We start from the raw sequence: 14,994 nt of genomic DNA, 5'->3' as shown, positions 1-14,994 counted from the left end.
CATTTGCCTGATATGTGACTTTCCCCAAGCATTTTTTAAACTTATTTTTACCTTGTACTGTATATATTTGTAAATGCAATGTTAAATTTTTGACAAGATAGAATATAAATAAAACTTCTGAAAATTCATATTGCTAAAATTAAGCAACATTTTAAACATTTCAAATCCTCAAATCCCTTTAGAATACAAATCATATCTTTAAAGTAATTTTGACAGATATTCTAGAGAATTCTTGTTCAAATTATTCAGAATCAGTTTACAAATTTACTTTAAAAATTAAGCTCATTACTTCATGGTGAGATACCTAAAAACTAAAAGACCACAAATTTATCTTGATTCCCACTTCATTCACTAAGCTTGGCTTCAAGAAACTAAAACTTTGTCCAAAAATACCTAAATGTGCCCAGAATAAAGACTCATACAAAGAAAGACCATCAAAATAACCTGGTATATAAGCTGTCAGTGAACTTCCAAAAGTTCCAAGATATTTTGTGTAATGGAGAATCTAAATTAGATAAATTTATATCTCTATTTTAAAGAAACTATTATTTATTTGGATATACAAGTTCTGACATTTTCCCCCAGAGTGATGTTATGGTTCCTTAATATCTCTTTAAAGGAAAACATCTCCCTTCGGGATCAACAGTAGATTTAGTGGATGTAGAAGAACATATCAATAATCTGAAAGATAGGGAAATGGAAAGCACCCAAATGAACATCAAAAAGAGAAAAAAAAATTTTTTTAATGAGGATAGGTTTAGGCATCTCTTAGACAACATGAAACAAAGAAACATTCATATTATAGGGGTCCCAGAAGAAGAAGAAGAGAGAGAAAGGGGGTAGAAAACTTGAGGAAATGATAGCTAAAAACTTCCCTAACCTGGGAAAGGAAATAGACATTCAGGTCCAAGAATCACAGGGAGTTCCAAGGAGTCCACACCAGGACACATAATAATTAAAATGTCAGAGGTTAAGGATGAAAAAAGACAGACTTTTAATGGCAGCAAGGGAGAAACAATAAACCTACAAGGGAAAACCAATAAAGCTCTCAGCTGATTTCAGCAGAAATTTTGCAAGCCAGAAGGGAGTAGCATAATATATTCAAAGTGCTGAAAGGAAAAAACCTACAACAAAGAATACTCTACCTGGCAAATTATCCTTCATATTTGAGGGAAAGTTAGAGTTTCCTAGACAAAAAAAGATAAAGGAATTTATTACTACTAAGCCAGCCCTATAAGAAATGTTAAAGGGAATTCTTAAAGTTGAAAAGAAATAGCTATAATTAGACATACGAAAATGATGAAAAGGACATACAATATGACAGCATGTACATTAAAGGTGGAGGAGGGAGAAAAAAAAGGTTTTTAAGAATGTGTTTGAACTTAAATTACCATCAAATTAATATAGACTGCTGTATACTTAGGATGTTATATATGATCCTCATGGTAACCACAAACCCAAAACCTGTAATAGATATACAAAAAATAAAGAGAAAAAAAAGCGCCAAACATAGTACTACAGAAATTCATCAATCACAAAGAAAGAGAGCAAGAGAAGAAGGGAACAGACAACTACAAAAATAACCAGAAAACAACAGAATGGCAATAAGTACATACATATCAATTACTTACTTTAAATGTAAATGGCTTAAATGGTCCAATCAAAAGACATAGGGTGATGGGATGCATAAAAAAAACAAAAACAAAAAAACGCAACCCATCTATATGCGGCCTACATAAGATTCACCTCAGATCTAAAGACACATATAGCCTGAAAGTGAAGGGATGGAAAAACATTTACCAAGCAAGTGGAAGAAAAAAAAAAGGCATGGTAGCAATACTTTATATTAGACAAAACAGACTTTAAAACAAAGACTGCAGGGGGTCCTGGGTGGCTTAGTTGGTTAAGCGTCTGCCTTAGGCTCAGGTCATGATCTCAGGGTCCTGGGATTAAGCCCTGTGTCAGGCTCTCTGCTCAGCGGGGAGCCTGCTTCTCCCTCTCCTCCCCACTTGTGCACTCTCTTGCTATCTCTGTCTCTTTCTCTCTCAAATAAATAAATAAAACCTTTAAAAATAATAAAAAAATAAAACAAAAACTGCAACAAGAGACAAGAAGAGCATTACATAATGATAAAAGGATCAATCTAACAAGAGGATATAACAATAGTAAACATCTATGCACCCAACACTGGAGCACCTTAAATACATAAAGCAAATATTAACGGACACAGAGAAATTGATGGTAATATAATAATAGTAGGGGATGTAAACATTCCACTTACATCAATGGCTAGATCATTCAGGCAGGAAATCAAAAGGAAAGGGTATCTTTGAATGACACATTAAACCAGATGGACATAATAGATAAACAGAACACTCCAACCCAAAACAACAGAATACACATTCTTTTCAAGTGCACATGGAACATTCTCCAGAACAGATCATGTTTGGCCACAAAACAACCTTTAGTAAACTTAAGAAAACTGAAATCATACCAATGTGTTTTTTCTGACCACAACAGTGTGAAACTAGAAATAAATCACAAGATAAAAACTGGAAAAAAACACATGGAGACTAAACAAACAACCAATGGGTTAAGAAAGAAGGAAGAAACCAAAAAATACATGGAAACAAATGAAAATGAAAACACAATGGTCCAAAATCTCTGGGATGCAGCAAAAACAGTTCTAAGAGGGAAATAAAGTGACAAGAGCCTATGTCAAGAAACAAGAAAAAGCTTAAATAAACAATCTAACCATACACATAAAGGAACGAGAAAAAGGACAAAGCCCAAGCTGAGTAAAAGGAAGGAAGATAATAAATTTAGAGCAGAAATAAATGAGACAGAGACTAAACAGATAATAGGGAAAAAAATCAATGAAAGCAAGAGCTGGCTCTTTAAAAAGATAAACAAAATTGGGAGCCTGGGTGTCTCAGTCGTTAAGCGTCTGTCTTCGGCTCAGGTCATGATCCCAGGGTCCTGGGATCGAGCCCTGCATCCGCGGGAAGCCTGCTTCTCCCTCTCCCACTCTCCCTGCTTGTGTTCCCTCTCTCGCTGTGTCTCTCTCTGTCAAATAAATAAATTAAATAAAATAAAATAATTTAAAACAGAAGATAAACAAAATTGATAAACCCTTAGCCAGACTCATCAAGGAAAGAGAGAAAAATGAGAGAAGTAACAACTGACAACACAGAAATACAAAGGATTATAAGAGCATGTTATGAAAAATTATATGCTAACAAATTGGACAACTAGAAGAGATGGATATATTCCTAGAAACATACAATCTTCCAAAACTGAGTAAGGAAGAAATAGATAATCTGAACAGATTACTGGTAAATAAACTGAATTGATAATCAAAAAATAAAAGTCCAGAACCAGATGGAGTCACAGGTGAATTCTACCAAACATTTAAAGAATTAATACCTATTCTCCTCAAACTATTCCAAAATCAGAAGGAGGAAAGGTTCCAAATACATCCTGCGAGGCTAGCCTTACCCTCACACCAAAAATAAACAAAGATACCACAAAAAGAAAAAACTACAGGCCAATATCCCTGATGAACATGCAAAAATTCTCAGCCAGCTGCATTCAACAATACATTCAAAGGATCATTCACCATGATCAAGTGGGATTTATTCCAAGGATGCAAAGACAGTTCAATATTCACAAATCAATCAATGTGACATACTACATTAACAAAACAAAGGATAAAAATCACATGATCATCAATAGATGCAGAAAAACCATTTTATAAAATTCAACATCCCTTCATAAAAACTCTCCACCAAATAGGTTTAGAGGGAACATACCTCAACATAATAAAGACCATATATGAAAGCCCCAGAACTAACATCATACTCAATGGTGAAAAACTGAGAGCTTTTCCTTTAATATTAGGAACAAGACAAGTTATGTCCACTCTTGCCACTATTATTCAACATAACATGAAGTTCTAGCCACAACACTCAGGATGATAAAAAAATATAAGAGGCATCCAAATTGGTCAATGAAGTTAAACACATCACTATTTGCAGATGACATGATAGTACACAAAGAAAATCCTGAAGGCTCCACCAAAAAACTACTAGACAAAATAAATAATTCAGTAAAGTCTTGGGATACAAAATTAATACCCAGAAATCAGTAGCATTTCTATACACTAATAATGATGTAGAAGAAAGAGAATTTAAGAAAACAACCCCATTTACAATTGCACCAAAAAGAATAAAATACCTAGGAATAAACCAGAGGTGAAAGACCTGTACTCTGAAAACTATAAAACACTGATGAAAGAAACTGAAGATGACAAACAAATGGAAAAATACTCCATGTTCATGGATTAGAATTAATATTGCTAAAATGTATTACCCAAAGCAATCTACAGATTCAGTGCAATCCTTATCAAAATACCAACAGTATTTTTCATAAAACTAGAATACTCAAATTTGTATGCAACCACAAAAGAACCCAAATAGCCAAAGCAATCTTAAGAAAGAAAAACAAAGCTGAAGGTATCATAATTCCAGATTTCAAGATATACTACAAAGCTGTAGTAATCAAAACCGTATGGTACTAGTACAAAAATAGACATATAAATCAATGGAAGAAAACAGAGAGCCCCAAAATAAACCTTTAATTATATGGTCAATTAATCTATGACAATGGAGACAAGAACATACAATGGGGAAAAGACAGTCTCTTCAATAAATGCTAGTGGGAAAATTGGACAGCTACATGTAAAAGAATGAAACCGGACCATGTCCTAACACTATACACAAAAATAAATTAAAGACCCTAATGTGAGACTGGAAACCATAAAAATCCTCAAAGAAAACACAGTAATTTCTCTGACATCAGCCATAGTAACATTTTTCTAGATATGTCCTTTTCTCAGACAAAGGAAACAAAAGCAAAAACAAACCACTGGGACTCCATCAAAATAAAGAGCTTTTGCACAGTAAAGGACACCATCAACAAAACAAAAAGGCAACCTACTGAATGGGAGAGGATATTTGCAAATGATATATCTGGTAAGGGGTTAGTACCCAAAATATATAAACAAGTTATACAACCCCACACCAAAAAAACCAAACAATCTGATTAAAAAATGGGCAGAGAACATAAATAGACATTTTTCCAAAGAAGATATATAGATAGCTAACAGGCACATGAAAAGATGCTCAATATCATTAATCACCAGAGAAATGCAAATCCACAATGGGATATTACCTCACATATGTCAGAATGGCTAATATCAAAAAGATAAGAAATAACAAGTGTTGGTGAGGATATGGAGAAAAAGGAAGCCTCGCACACTGTTGGTAGAAAGTAAACTGGTATAGCCATTGTGGAAAACAGTAATGGAAGCTCCTCAAAAAGTTACAAATAGAAATACCATTTATTCCAACAATTCCACTACTGGGTATTTACCCAAAGAAAATGAAAACACGAATTCGAAAAGATATATGCACTCCTATGTTTATTGCAGCATTATTAACAATAGCCAAGATATGGAAGCAACCTAAGTGTTCACTAACATATGAATGGATACGATGTTGTATATGTGTGCATGCACACACACATACACACATGCACTGGAATATCATATAGACATAAAAAAGGATGAGAGTGTGTCCTTTGTGACAACATAAATGGATCCAGAGGTATTTTGCTAAGTAAAATAAGTCAGACTGAGAAAGAGGAATACCATATGATTTCACTCATATGTAGAATCTAAGATAAAATAAAATAAAAAGAATAAGGAAAAAAAAGCAGAATCAGACTTACAAATACAGAGAAAAAACTGATGGTTGCCAGAGAGGGGGTTGAGAGGACTGGCAAAATGGGTGAAGAGGAGTGGGGGATACAGGCTTCCAGTTACGGAATGAACAAATCATGGGAAGAAAAGGCATAGTATAAGGAATATAATTAATGATATTGTAATAGCATTGTTTGGTGACAGGCGGTAGCTATACTTGTGGTGAGCACAGCATAAAGTAAAACTTGTCAAGTCACTATGTTGTACAACTGAAACTAATATAACATTGTGTGTCAACTTTAGTCAAATAAAAAAATTAAAAAGAAAAGAAAGGAGCTCCTTTAAGTTTTTTTTTTTTTTTTAAGATTTTATTTATTTATTTGTCAGAGAGAGAGAGAGAGAGAGCACAAGCTGGGGGAGTGGCAGGCAGAGGCAGAGGGAGAAGCAGGCTCCCCAGTGAGCAGGGAGCCCGATGTGGGACTCGATCCCAGGAGCCTGGGATCATGACCTGAGCTGAAGGCAGACACTTAACCGACTGAGCCACCCAGGCGCCCCTAAGTTTCTTTTGATAGGTTTCATAGCACTACCATACATATGAAACATTATTCTGTTTTTGCCTATTTGTGATCATCTTAATTATTAAGCAGGCTAAAGAAAACCATAATTAAGAACATATGCAGCATTAATTACTGGCATATATTCAATCCATTACTTGTTGCTAATGACCATAACATTTTCTTGACAGTTATTTTGTTAAGGTAAGAATAGTAATGAAGATGCAGTGGAGTACTCACTGTACCTGAAGATTTTCTAGTTTTAACTTAATAACTATTAGAGTTTTTAGAAGATTTTTACTTACATTTAACCAATTCAAAAACATTTTTTTTTTTTGGCTGAGCTTTATGGTCAATATAAATAAGTCTATAACTTAACTAAGTGAAGTTGCTCCCCAAATAAAAGACATTCTTGAATTTGTTTTTTGGAAACTTGATTTTTCATGAGTCAAAATATCAAATATTTTTATTAAAAGCCTGGCTCTGAAATACCTGAACTGAATATTAACGTTCCACTCGTATGAACACTAAATCCAGGTATTCACCATCTTGTGCCCAAAGGCATCTACAGCTTCAAAACAGATCTTATTTGCAATCTTAGGACTCTCCAAGTTATCCAGAATACTACTACGAGACTGAACTTTATAAAACATCTCCTTCACTCCGTCAGTTCTTTCAGTTCACAAACCTTCAATGATTTCCTCTATGTATTTTAAACACTTCATAGTATCTAATCACAAAGACTAATTTTCTTTTTTAAATTTAAATTCCAGTTAGTTAACAGTGTAATATTAGTTTCAGGTGCACAATACAGTGATTCAACACTTCCATACAATGAAGACTATTTTCTATAAGAAGCTTCCAATATTAACTCTAATATACATTAATTTTCACTGTTTTCTGACACGTTATTATGGCTCTACATTTCTTTCCATTTTTGATAATCCAAGCTTCCCTTCTCCAATTCCTACTGCACTGAAAAGTATTTTAGAATACACATTTTATATACAGTTTTACATTTTCATATACTTATGTCTCATCTTCCAAATTCAACATGTAAGCAAAGACTGTTTTTTAATGTCCATAGTAATAAAGTATGAGGCTATAAGAAGCACTTGATAAGTACTTTGAAAACAATTCATAGTGCATTAAAATGGTGACCAAACTTTCATAGCAGTGGAAACTGAAACTTAAAATAAATCACATAGTGTCACATTACCAGCTTGTCAGAGTCAGGACTATACCCACTGGTCTGGTACCACGTTTAGTGCTCTTGACTAAATTTAAGGGGAAACACCATTTTTAACTTTAATAATTTTCAGTAAAGTTCTAATATATTTTAAGTGATTCTATAGGTAAATATTTTCCAAATATAAAAATGGTTTACATTCAAATCACTATAAATGAATTCCATCTACTGTGAATGGAAGAGACTATATTTGGTATTACTTAGGAGAAATTGTACATATTGCTGAAGCATGTATGTCTAAAAGTTTACTTCTACATCCTTGATAAGAAAGTATTCTAATTTCTAGAGCTGTCCAATAAGGAGTCTTTCAAAAAAATCTCATTCAAATGTTACTTATAAATTAAGTAAAAATATGAACTTAAAGGACTTAAGTCAATAAAAATGATAGAATCACTAAAAGTATATGACATGGTTAATTTTATAATTGCTATTAGTACTGGGGTATGATTCCAATATAAATCTCACCAAAATGCATGTGATAAAAAGCTCAGCAATTTACATTTGTCATCCTGTTTTTTGCACATTTACTTAAAATATAAAGACTGAGGAAATCTTACCTTCTTGATAGGCTCCATCTGCCATGACTAAATGAAGAATCTTGGCATAAAGATGTTCATGTTCATTTCCTAAAATATCCTGAACTATTGTTGAACAAATCTCGATATTTTCATCTTCATCTTCATGAACAGCCTATACCAAATTTCCAAATATAAATTAATATATGAATATTAACTTTCTCTAGAGACTTGATTATTTATAATAAATCTACTGACCTATAAAAGTCACTGACATTTCACTAGTAATTCAAAAAGAGCATATTTTGGGCACCTGGGTGGCTCAGTCGGTTAAGCATCTGCCTTTGGCTCAGTTCGTGATCCCACTGGGATCGAGTCCCGCATCAGGCTCCCTGCTCAGTGGGCAGCCTGCTTCTCCCTCTCCCTCTGCCGCTCCCCCTGCTCATGCTCTCTCTCTCAAATAAATATTAAAAAAAAAAAAAGAAAAACAAAACCAAAAAGCATATTTCAAAATTAATTTTTTTTTTTTTTAAAGTAGGCTCCACATCCAAGGTGGGGCTTGAACTCATGACCCTGAGATCAAGAACTGGATGCTCCACCTACTTAGCCAGGCAGGTACCCCAAACTTAAATGTTTTAATTGACATTTTACTTACTTTTATTTTCTCATAAACCTCAAAGAATTTTTCAAAGCCTATCTCCTGCTCCAGGTGAAGTCTCAGTTCCTCTAAATGGTTAAAGACACTATCATATTCACATTCACTGGTAATCTCACCATCACTGTTATCTAAAAAACAGAAATAAAAAGATATTTTATGACAAAAAAATAAAATCTTTAAAAAATAAAGAATGAATAAAATAATTCTTACCCTAACAGACTAAAATTCTTTTTGATGAGTGATGTCACTGAAAGACCACTTGTACTTTCAATATAAGGTTTTTGTCATTACAATTTTTGCCTTTTATGTAGGAAATCAATGTATATAAATGTCTTAACAAGATTGTTACTTTGGGAATCTTTTCTTTTATAGACATAAACAGTAAACCAGATTAGAATAAAAACATTCTAATGGAGCAAAAAATGAAAAAAGCATACCCATATGTTCTGCACTCAGGCAAACCAACCCTGTTTTTAAAAAGTTGACATTAAACATAGGCCAAAACATGAAAAATCATGCAGGAGGCAGATGACTTATGCTACATATCATAAAACTTTAGTAAAGCATTTAGAAAGTATTATAAATGCTATATATGTTTTATGTCATGAATATGTCCAAGACACTTGGATACATTCTAGTAAAAGACAAAGTTACTGAAGAATTGTTCCTTTTCACATTAACTCTTCTTCCCAAATAAACATTATATAGTTCTTGAAATACACATATTTTCTATGCATCTTAGGGGTAATGCTATGAACAAAGAACAGTTTAAAAAAAAAAGTCAAGGTTTTAAAAACTGCTTTTAGCATTAACCCTGCTGGTTAACCACTGTATGTGGAAGCTCTCTGTATAATATAAAGTGCTAAGAAAACTAGGTTGGGGCGCCTGGGTGGCTCAGTTGTTGGACGTCTGCCTTTGGCTTAGGTCATGGTCCCAGGGTCCTGGGATTGAGCCCTGCACCAGGCTCCCTGCTCGGCGGGAAGCCTGCTTCTCCCTCTCCCACTCTCCCTGCTTGTGTTCCCTCTCTCGCTGTGTCCCTGTCAATAAATAAAATCTTTATTAAAAAAAAAAAAGAAAACTAGGCTGTTATCTTTAGTACTAGAAAAATAAGTCAAGAAAGATAAGAAAGCAATAAAAATGCTTCAAAGCATTTCCAAAATTTAATGGGAAAGAAATGGAACAAATGTATATGAGCATTTGTGTGAAAAGAAAAAGAATAAATAAAAGTCAGAGACACAGAAGCATACTTCAGTTTTATTTAAATTTGGAAACTGTTCATTCATATCAGGTATCAGAAAAATATACTCAACTTGAAATATTTGTATACATTGAAAAAAAAAAAAGTCGCACGATCATGACAACGTACCTGAATGCCATTCTTCATTTAGGGCACTTTCACTGCTGGGATTGTCATCCTCATCTGCCAGATCTGTCCCATTTGCAGTCTGTTCTATGTCACTGTTCTTTAAGACTGATTCTTCCTCCTCACTGTATTCTTCTCCAGGTTGTTCCCTAAGTAACTGCTCCATAGAGGCCTGAAGCTCTTGTAAATCTGTGTCAGTTTCTTCAAAAACACTGAAATTTCAAAAATTAAACCTAACATTACCAAAATGTCACCTTATTTTGAAATTTTACTTCAATTCAATATACATGCACTCCTTTCTGCTTAAAAGTACTAATACTGGATAAAAAGAAATCTGAAAAAACCTACATAGTAGTTTTTAACAAAGTAAATGAAGATTAATACAATTATAAATATAGCACATGGCACATATTCTGGAATACATAAGCCAGCAGATGACTTGTTTAAAATGATCCTGACTTGGGGCGCCTGGGTGGCTCAGTTGTTAAGTGTCTGCCTTCGGCTCAGGTCATGATCCCAGAGTCCTGAGATCGAGCCACGCATTGGGCTCCCTGCTCCGTGGGAAGCCTGCTTCTCCCTCTCCCACTCCCCCTGCTTGTGTTCTCTCTCTCGCTGTGTCTCTCTCTGTCAAATAAATAAATAAAATATTAAAAAAAATAAAATGATCCTGACTTGCTAAAACAGAATCACATAACTATCAATATTATTCACTTCTTAAACTTTGAAAAAATGTTTCAGTATTTTAAGAGGCCAGACTAAAAAGACTTTTTACTTGCTTTCTAAAAAAAATACTTAATATTCAAATATTTTTCTTCTAGGTAATTTTGAACATTTAGCAAAATCTTTGTGTGGATATATAATAGTATACTATATGACAGGCTTCCCATATAAACACTCATTGGACATTTGAACTTTTAGAAACGGAAACACTTAGGGAATTATACATTCAGGTTAATAGGATGATCTAATGAATAAAATATACACCAGAAATCTTATCTTTAGATGCTTATTCTTGAAAACATTTCTAAAATACATAACAAATGGACTTTACTGAATAATTAGAATATACTAACCATAATAATCTTCATTGGATTATCTTGTTTCCAAGGCAGTGCTCAGGATATTAATTTTATTTTCAAGGGATTATAGATGCTGGAATTAATTTATGCAAATAATACCCTCAATTTATATAGTACTTTAGTTTATTAAGCAGTTTTATCCTATTACTAAAATTTTATCTACACATAACTCATAACTCATTTTAGAGACATGGGCATTGAATCAAAGTGTTTAAATGATTTGCTCAAGGCTACACAATCAATAAATAGCTAATAAAGATTGAAATCTAGGTCTTCTCACCACTTCTACAATACCCCAAAAACATATTCATCAACTTTCTCTTATGATTTGCCTCTCTCTCCTAAAGTGGTGTGCATAGGGAAAAGTCTGTAGATTAAGAGTTAATATATATTTTAGATAAGTGAAGTCTTCTGAAAGAGATTCTGTACCCATGTTGAGGATTTCATCCACCAGAAAAGTGATGCTGAACAGGACACAAGAGCTGATTAAAGCCTTCAAGTTTAGATTCCAATCAAGTAAGTATTTACTAAAAAGCTAAAATAGAAATGGTATTATGCAACATCTTAAATAAAATTTCCATTAATGGAAAAGAAAATACTCTTTTAAAGTAGAAATATCTATATTTTCTATTTATGTGTACAAACTTCTACACTCTGACTTTGTAGCAGGTATAGAAAAGCAAAGCATCTAATTAGAATGAGAAAGAGAGTATGTCTAATTTTTTGGATCATCCTATTAGTAGCATTTAACTTTATATTTAATTACAAGACTAACATAATATGCACATCCGCTATGTACCATTACAACAATGATTAAATAATGACCTGTTGATAAAATCTTCCTATGGCCAACCCAGAGGAATTAGTGCCCACTACTACAGATGGTATTGAAGTAAATGGGGCTGCCAAGTCTGCCATTATAAGTATAAGATTAACATCTTTTTGAAAGATATATTTTAAAATCTGGCCCTGTATTCACATTTTAGCAGATTTTCTTATTATATGACCTTGAGTGAAGTTTGGACCAAAAAAAGAGAAAAAAATCCCAAGGAAAACACCAAGTAAAATTTCCTGGTATGGATTAACTTACTTTAAAAAATAACTTGGGGGGCGCCTGGGTGGCTCAGTCGTTAAGCGTCTGCCTTCGGCTCAGGTCATGATCCCAGGGTCCTGGGATCAAGCCCCACATTGGGCTCCCTGCTCGGCGGGAAGCCTGCTTCTCCCTCTCCCACTCCCCCTGCTTGTGTTCCCTCTCTCACTGTGTCTCTATCAAATAAATAAATAAAATCTTTAAAAAAAAATAATAACTTTGTTTTCAAAATTTTAAGTTAATATTAAAAACTTCTAATTTAAATTTAAAAATAAAACTCTGTCATCAACTAGTAATTAAAAGAACACAAGCCACAAACACGTTACCGTGCAGTCAGATAAAAACTGATGACTTTAAATAAACTTTTAGGAAAAACTGTTACCTAGTACTCTGTCAACCATAAAGGTGCTGATACATTGTCATGTTCTCCAAGAAGCTCAATAAAAACACACAGTTAAAGTGCTTATGACTACCGCCAAGCAGAAGAAAACAAGGATAAAAGGGTAACTTCCTGCAAAATCTGAGGACACTAGCAAAAATATAAAGAACTCTATGAAAGATGAAAAGGCGGGGGGAAAACTTTTAATAGACACAGTTTGGTTAAAAATTTAAGAAACAAGAGTCAAGGCTTAAGAAAAACAAACAAACAAAAAACCAGAAAATAATATGTGCCAGATACGGTGGCTCTGGCTCAACTAGCATAGGGGGGAAAAAATCATGAGACTGATGTTTAATTGGATATCGATCATATCCAAGCACAGTTTTTTTCTATTAAAAGACATCAAATGTAGAAACTTAAGTTCAAAAATATCAGAAAATAAATCATAAAAATCCCAATATTTTATACCATATTTTCCTGATTATTTGAATACACTATACCTTATCAAACACTTTATTTCCGCCCCCCCCCATATTGGGTAACATTTGTCTGGTGGGGGAGGGCTTACTTGTACTGTCTAAGGGGCTATCACTTCCTATAGTTCTCAGAAGTGTTGGTTAAATTTGCCTCTTGGATTCTAGATTCCCTATGAATCATGAAGAAAGGAATTTTGTGAAAGCAATTAAGTTACATGCAGAACACACATGTACACACACATATGCAAACAAAACAACTAGTCTACCTGCTAACTTCCCACGGTCATGGTTTTGAAATCATACATGGCAGGAGAGAGATGTAGAGGCTTTCTGCTCTTTTCCCTGGGGAACTGTAGAATAGTTCATATTTCACAATTTTCCATTGCAATCCCTGTATCATGTGGTGTTAAACTTTTAAACAATCATTATCCTGCTAATACTCCTTCATTTAAGCAATATTTATTAAGCATGTACCATGGACAAGTCAATGTGCTAGATGCTCAGTGGTGAATATGACAGAAAGCACACACAGAAAGCATTTTCTCATATTCCTCAAGTGAGAGTCAGTCATTATATTACCTAGAGGCAAATATACATATCAAAACTTACATGACTATATTTTAAATATGTTGTAAAAAGGCAAAGGAGTGGTGAAAAATCAGTTACAGATAATTTTTTAAAACTGTCTAGGTGGCGGCGCCTGAGTGGCTCAGTTGTTTAGCGTCTGCCTTTGGCTCAGGTCATGATCCCAGGGTCCTGGGATGGAGCCCCACATCAGGCTCCCTGCTCCATGGGAGGCCTGCTTCTCCCTCTCCCACTCCCCCTGCTTGTGTTCCCTCTCTCGCTGTGTCTCTGTCAAATAAATAAATAAAATCTTAAAAAAAAAAAACAAAACTGTCTAGGTGAGTTACATCTCTAGAGTTCACATAAACTCAGAAATTCTGTTAGTGCTAGTATTTATTAATGACATCAAACTCACATGTCTTCAGAATCAGAAGGTCCTTCTTTAATATGCTCATCTTCAATTTCATCTATTTCAAGATTGTCTTGACATACATCTCCTACAGTGGGCACATCCATCAGTGTTCTGAACAATTTTGAGAGATCTGGAAGTGAACATGTCCTCAACATCTAAAAAAGTCAACAGATTTCTTAGTAGGAGTAAGATCATTAGAAAATAAAAATGAACTAAAAAAATTAGACAGAGCTAATACTAATTTTTTATTTTATATCATATATTTAGAGTTAGAAGCTCCAGAGGTGACTCGTCTAAGATTAGAACCTAATTTTCTTGAATTTCAGCTCTGTATTTTTTCAGTGAGTAAACTAAACCAGTAGGGATTCACTTAAGTCACCATTAAAAGGCAGGGAGAGGTGTTTAGTTGGGGTATGCCCAGGGAATGGAATTAGAAATCTGTCAGAAATCAGGCAGTGCCAGAAACTGCCAATTTGCTCCTTCTTACTCAAGACCCACACTGTCCCTCTTTTATTGTCTCTCTTTCTCTCACACTTTCCTATGGCCAATCTTCCCCATATATTTTCCCCAAATCCTGAACTGAGTTAGTCTGAAGCTTGGCAAAGCACTATCACACATAATTAGTGGCCCTCTGTATCATAGGGCCTGCTGGGTAGCCAACAATGGTTAAATAAGGAACTTCATATTAGTGCAAAATAAAAAAGTCCAATATCACTTCCGTGAACAAGGGACTGTAATTGGAGCCTTTCCCACAAGAAGGCAAGGCTAGAAAGACAGGTACTTGATGTTCATACCGAGAATCATTTATGGCAGCAGGTGAGAAGAAACTGACTTGAGAAAAAAACAATGTACAGTTGAGGTGTTTAAAATTTGAATTTGTTTGGATAAGACCAG

The 14,994-nt window shown here is 34.2% G+C and overlaps 1 protein-coding gene across 5 annotated transcripts in view; it reads right to left on the bottom strand.

Moving 5' to 3' along the window:
* Nucleotides 1-14,994, bottom strand: part of NEK1 (NIMA related kinase 1) — a 274,969-nt gene that overhangs the window by 61,358 nt on the left and 198,617 nt on the right. For 3 of the 5 annotated variants that reach the window (XM_035022720.1, XM_035022722.1, XM_035022724.1), the window contains 5 exons: nucleotides 14,104-14,255; nucleotides 10,104-10,312; nucleotides 8,735-8,865; nucleotides 8,122-8,254; nucleotides 1,087-1,187 (listed from right to left, as the gene is read on the bottom strand). In XM_035022720.1, coding sequence (XP_034878611.1) covers nucleotides 1,102-1,187; nucleotides 8,122-8,254; nucleotides 8,735-8,865; nucleotides 10,104-10,312; nucleotides 14,104-14,255 — 711 coding nt within the window. In that variant the 3' untranslated portion in view covers nucleotides 1,087-1,101. Of the gene's footprint in view, nucleotides 1-1,086; nucleotides 1,188-8,121; nucleotides 8,255-8,734; nucleotides 8,866-10,103; nucleotides 10,313-14,103; nucleotides 14,256-14,994 lie in introns of those variants that run through there. The other 2 variants (XM_035022721.1, XM_035022723.1) reach the window with 1 other exon arrangement.

Source organism: Mirounga leonina, unplaced genomic scaffold, assembly GCF_011800145.1.
Source record: "Mirounga leonina isolate KUSES-001 unplaced genomic scaffold, KU_Mleo_1.0 Mir_176, whole genome shotgun sequence".
Taxonomy (NCBI): domain Eukaryota; kingdom Metazoa; phylum Chordata; class Mammalia; order Carnivora; family Phocidae; genus Mirounga; species Mirounga leonina.
Note: the sequence above shows the minus strand (reverse complement) of the source record. Positions and strands in the feature narration are given on the sequence as shown.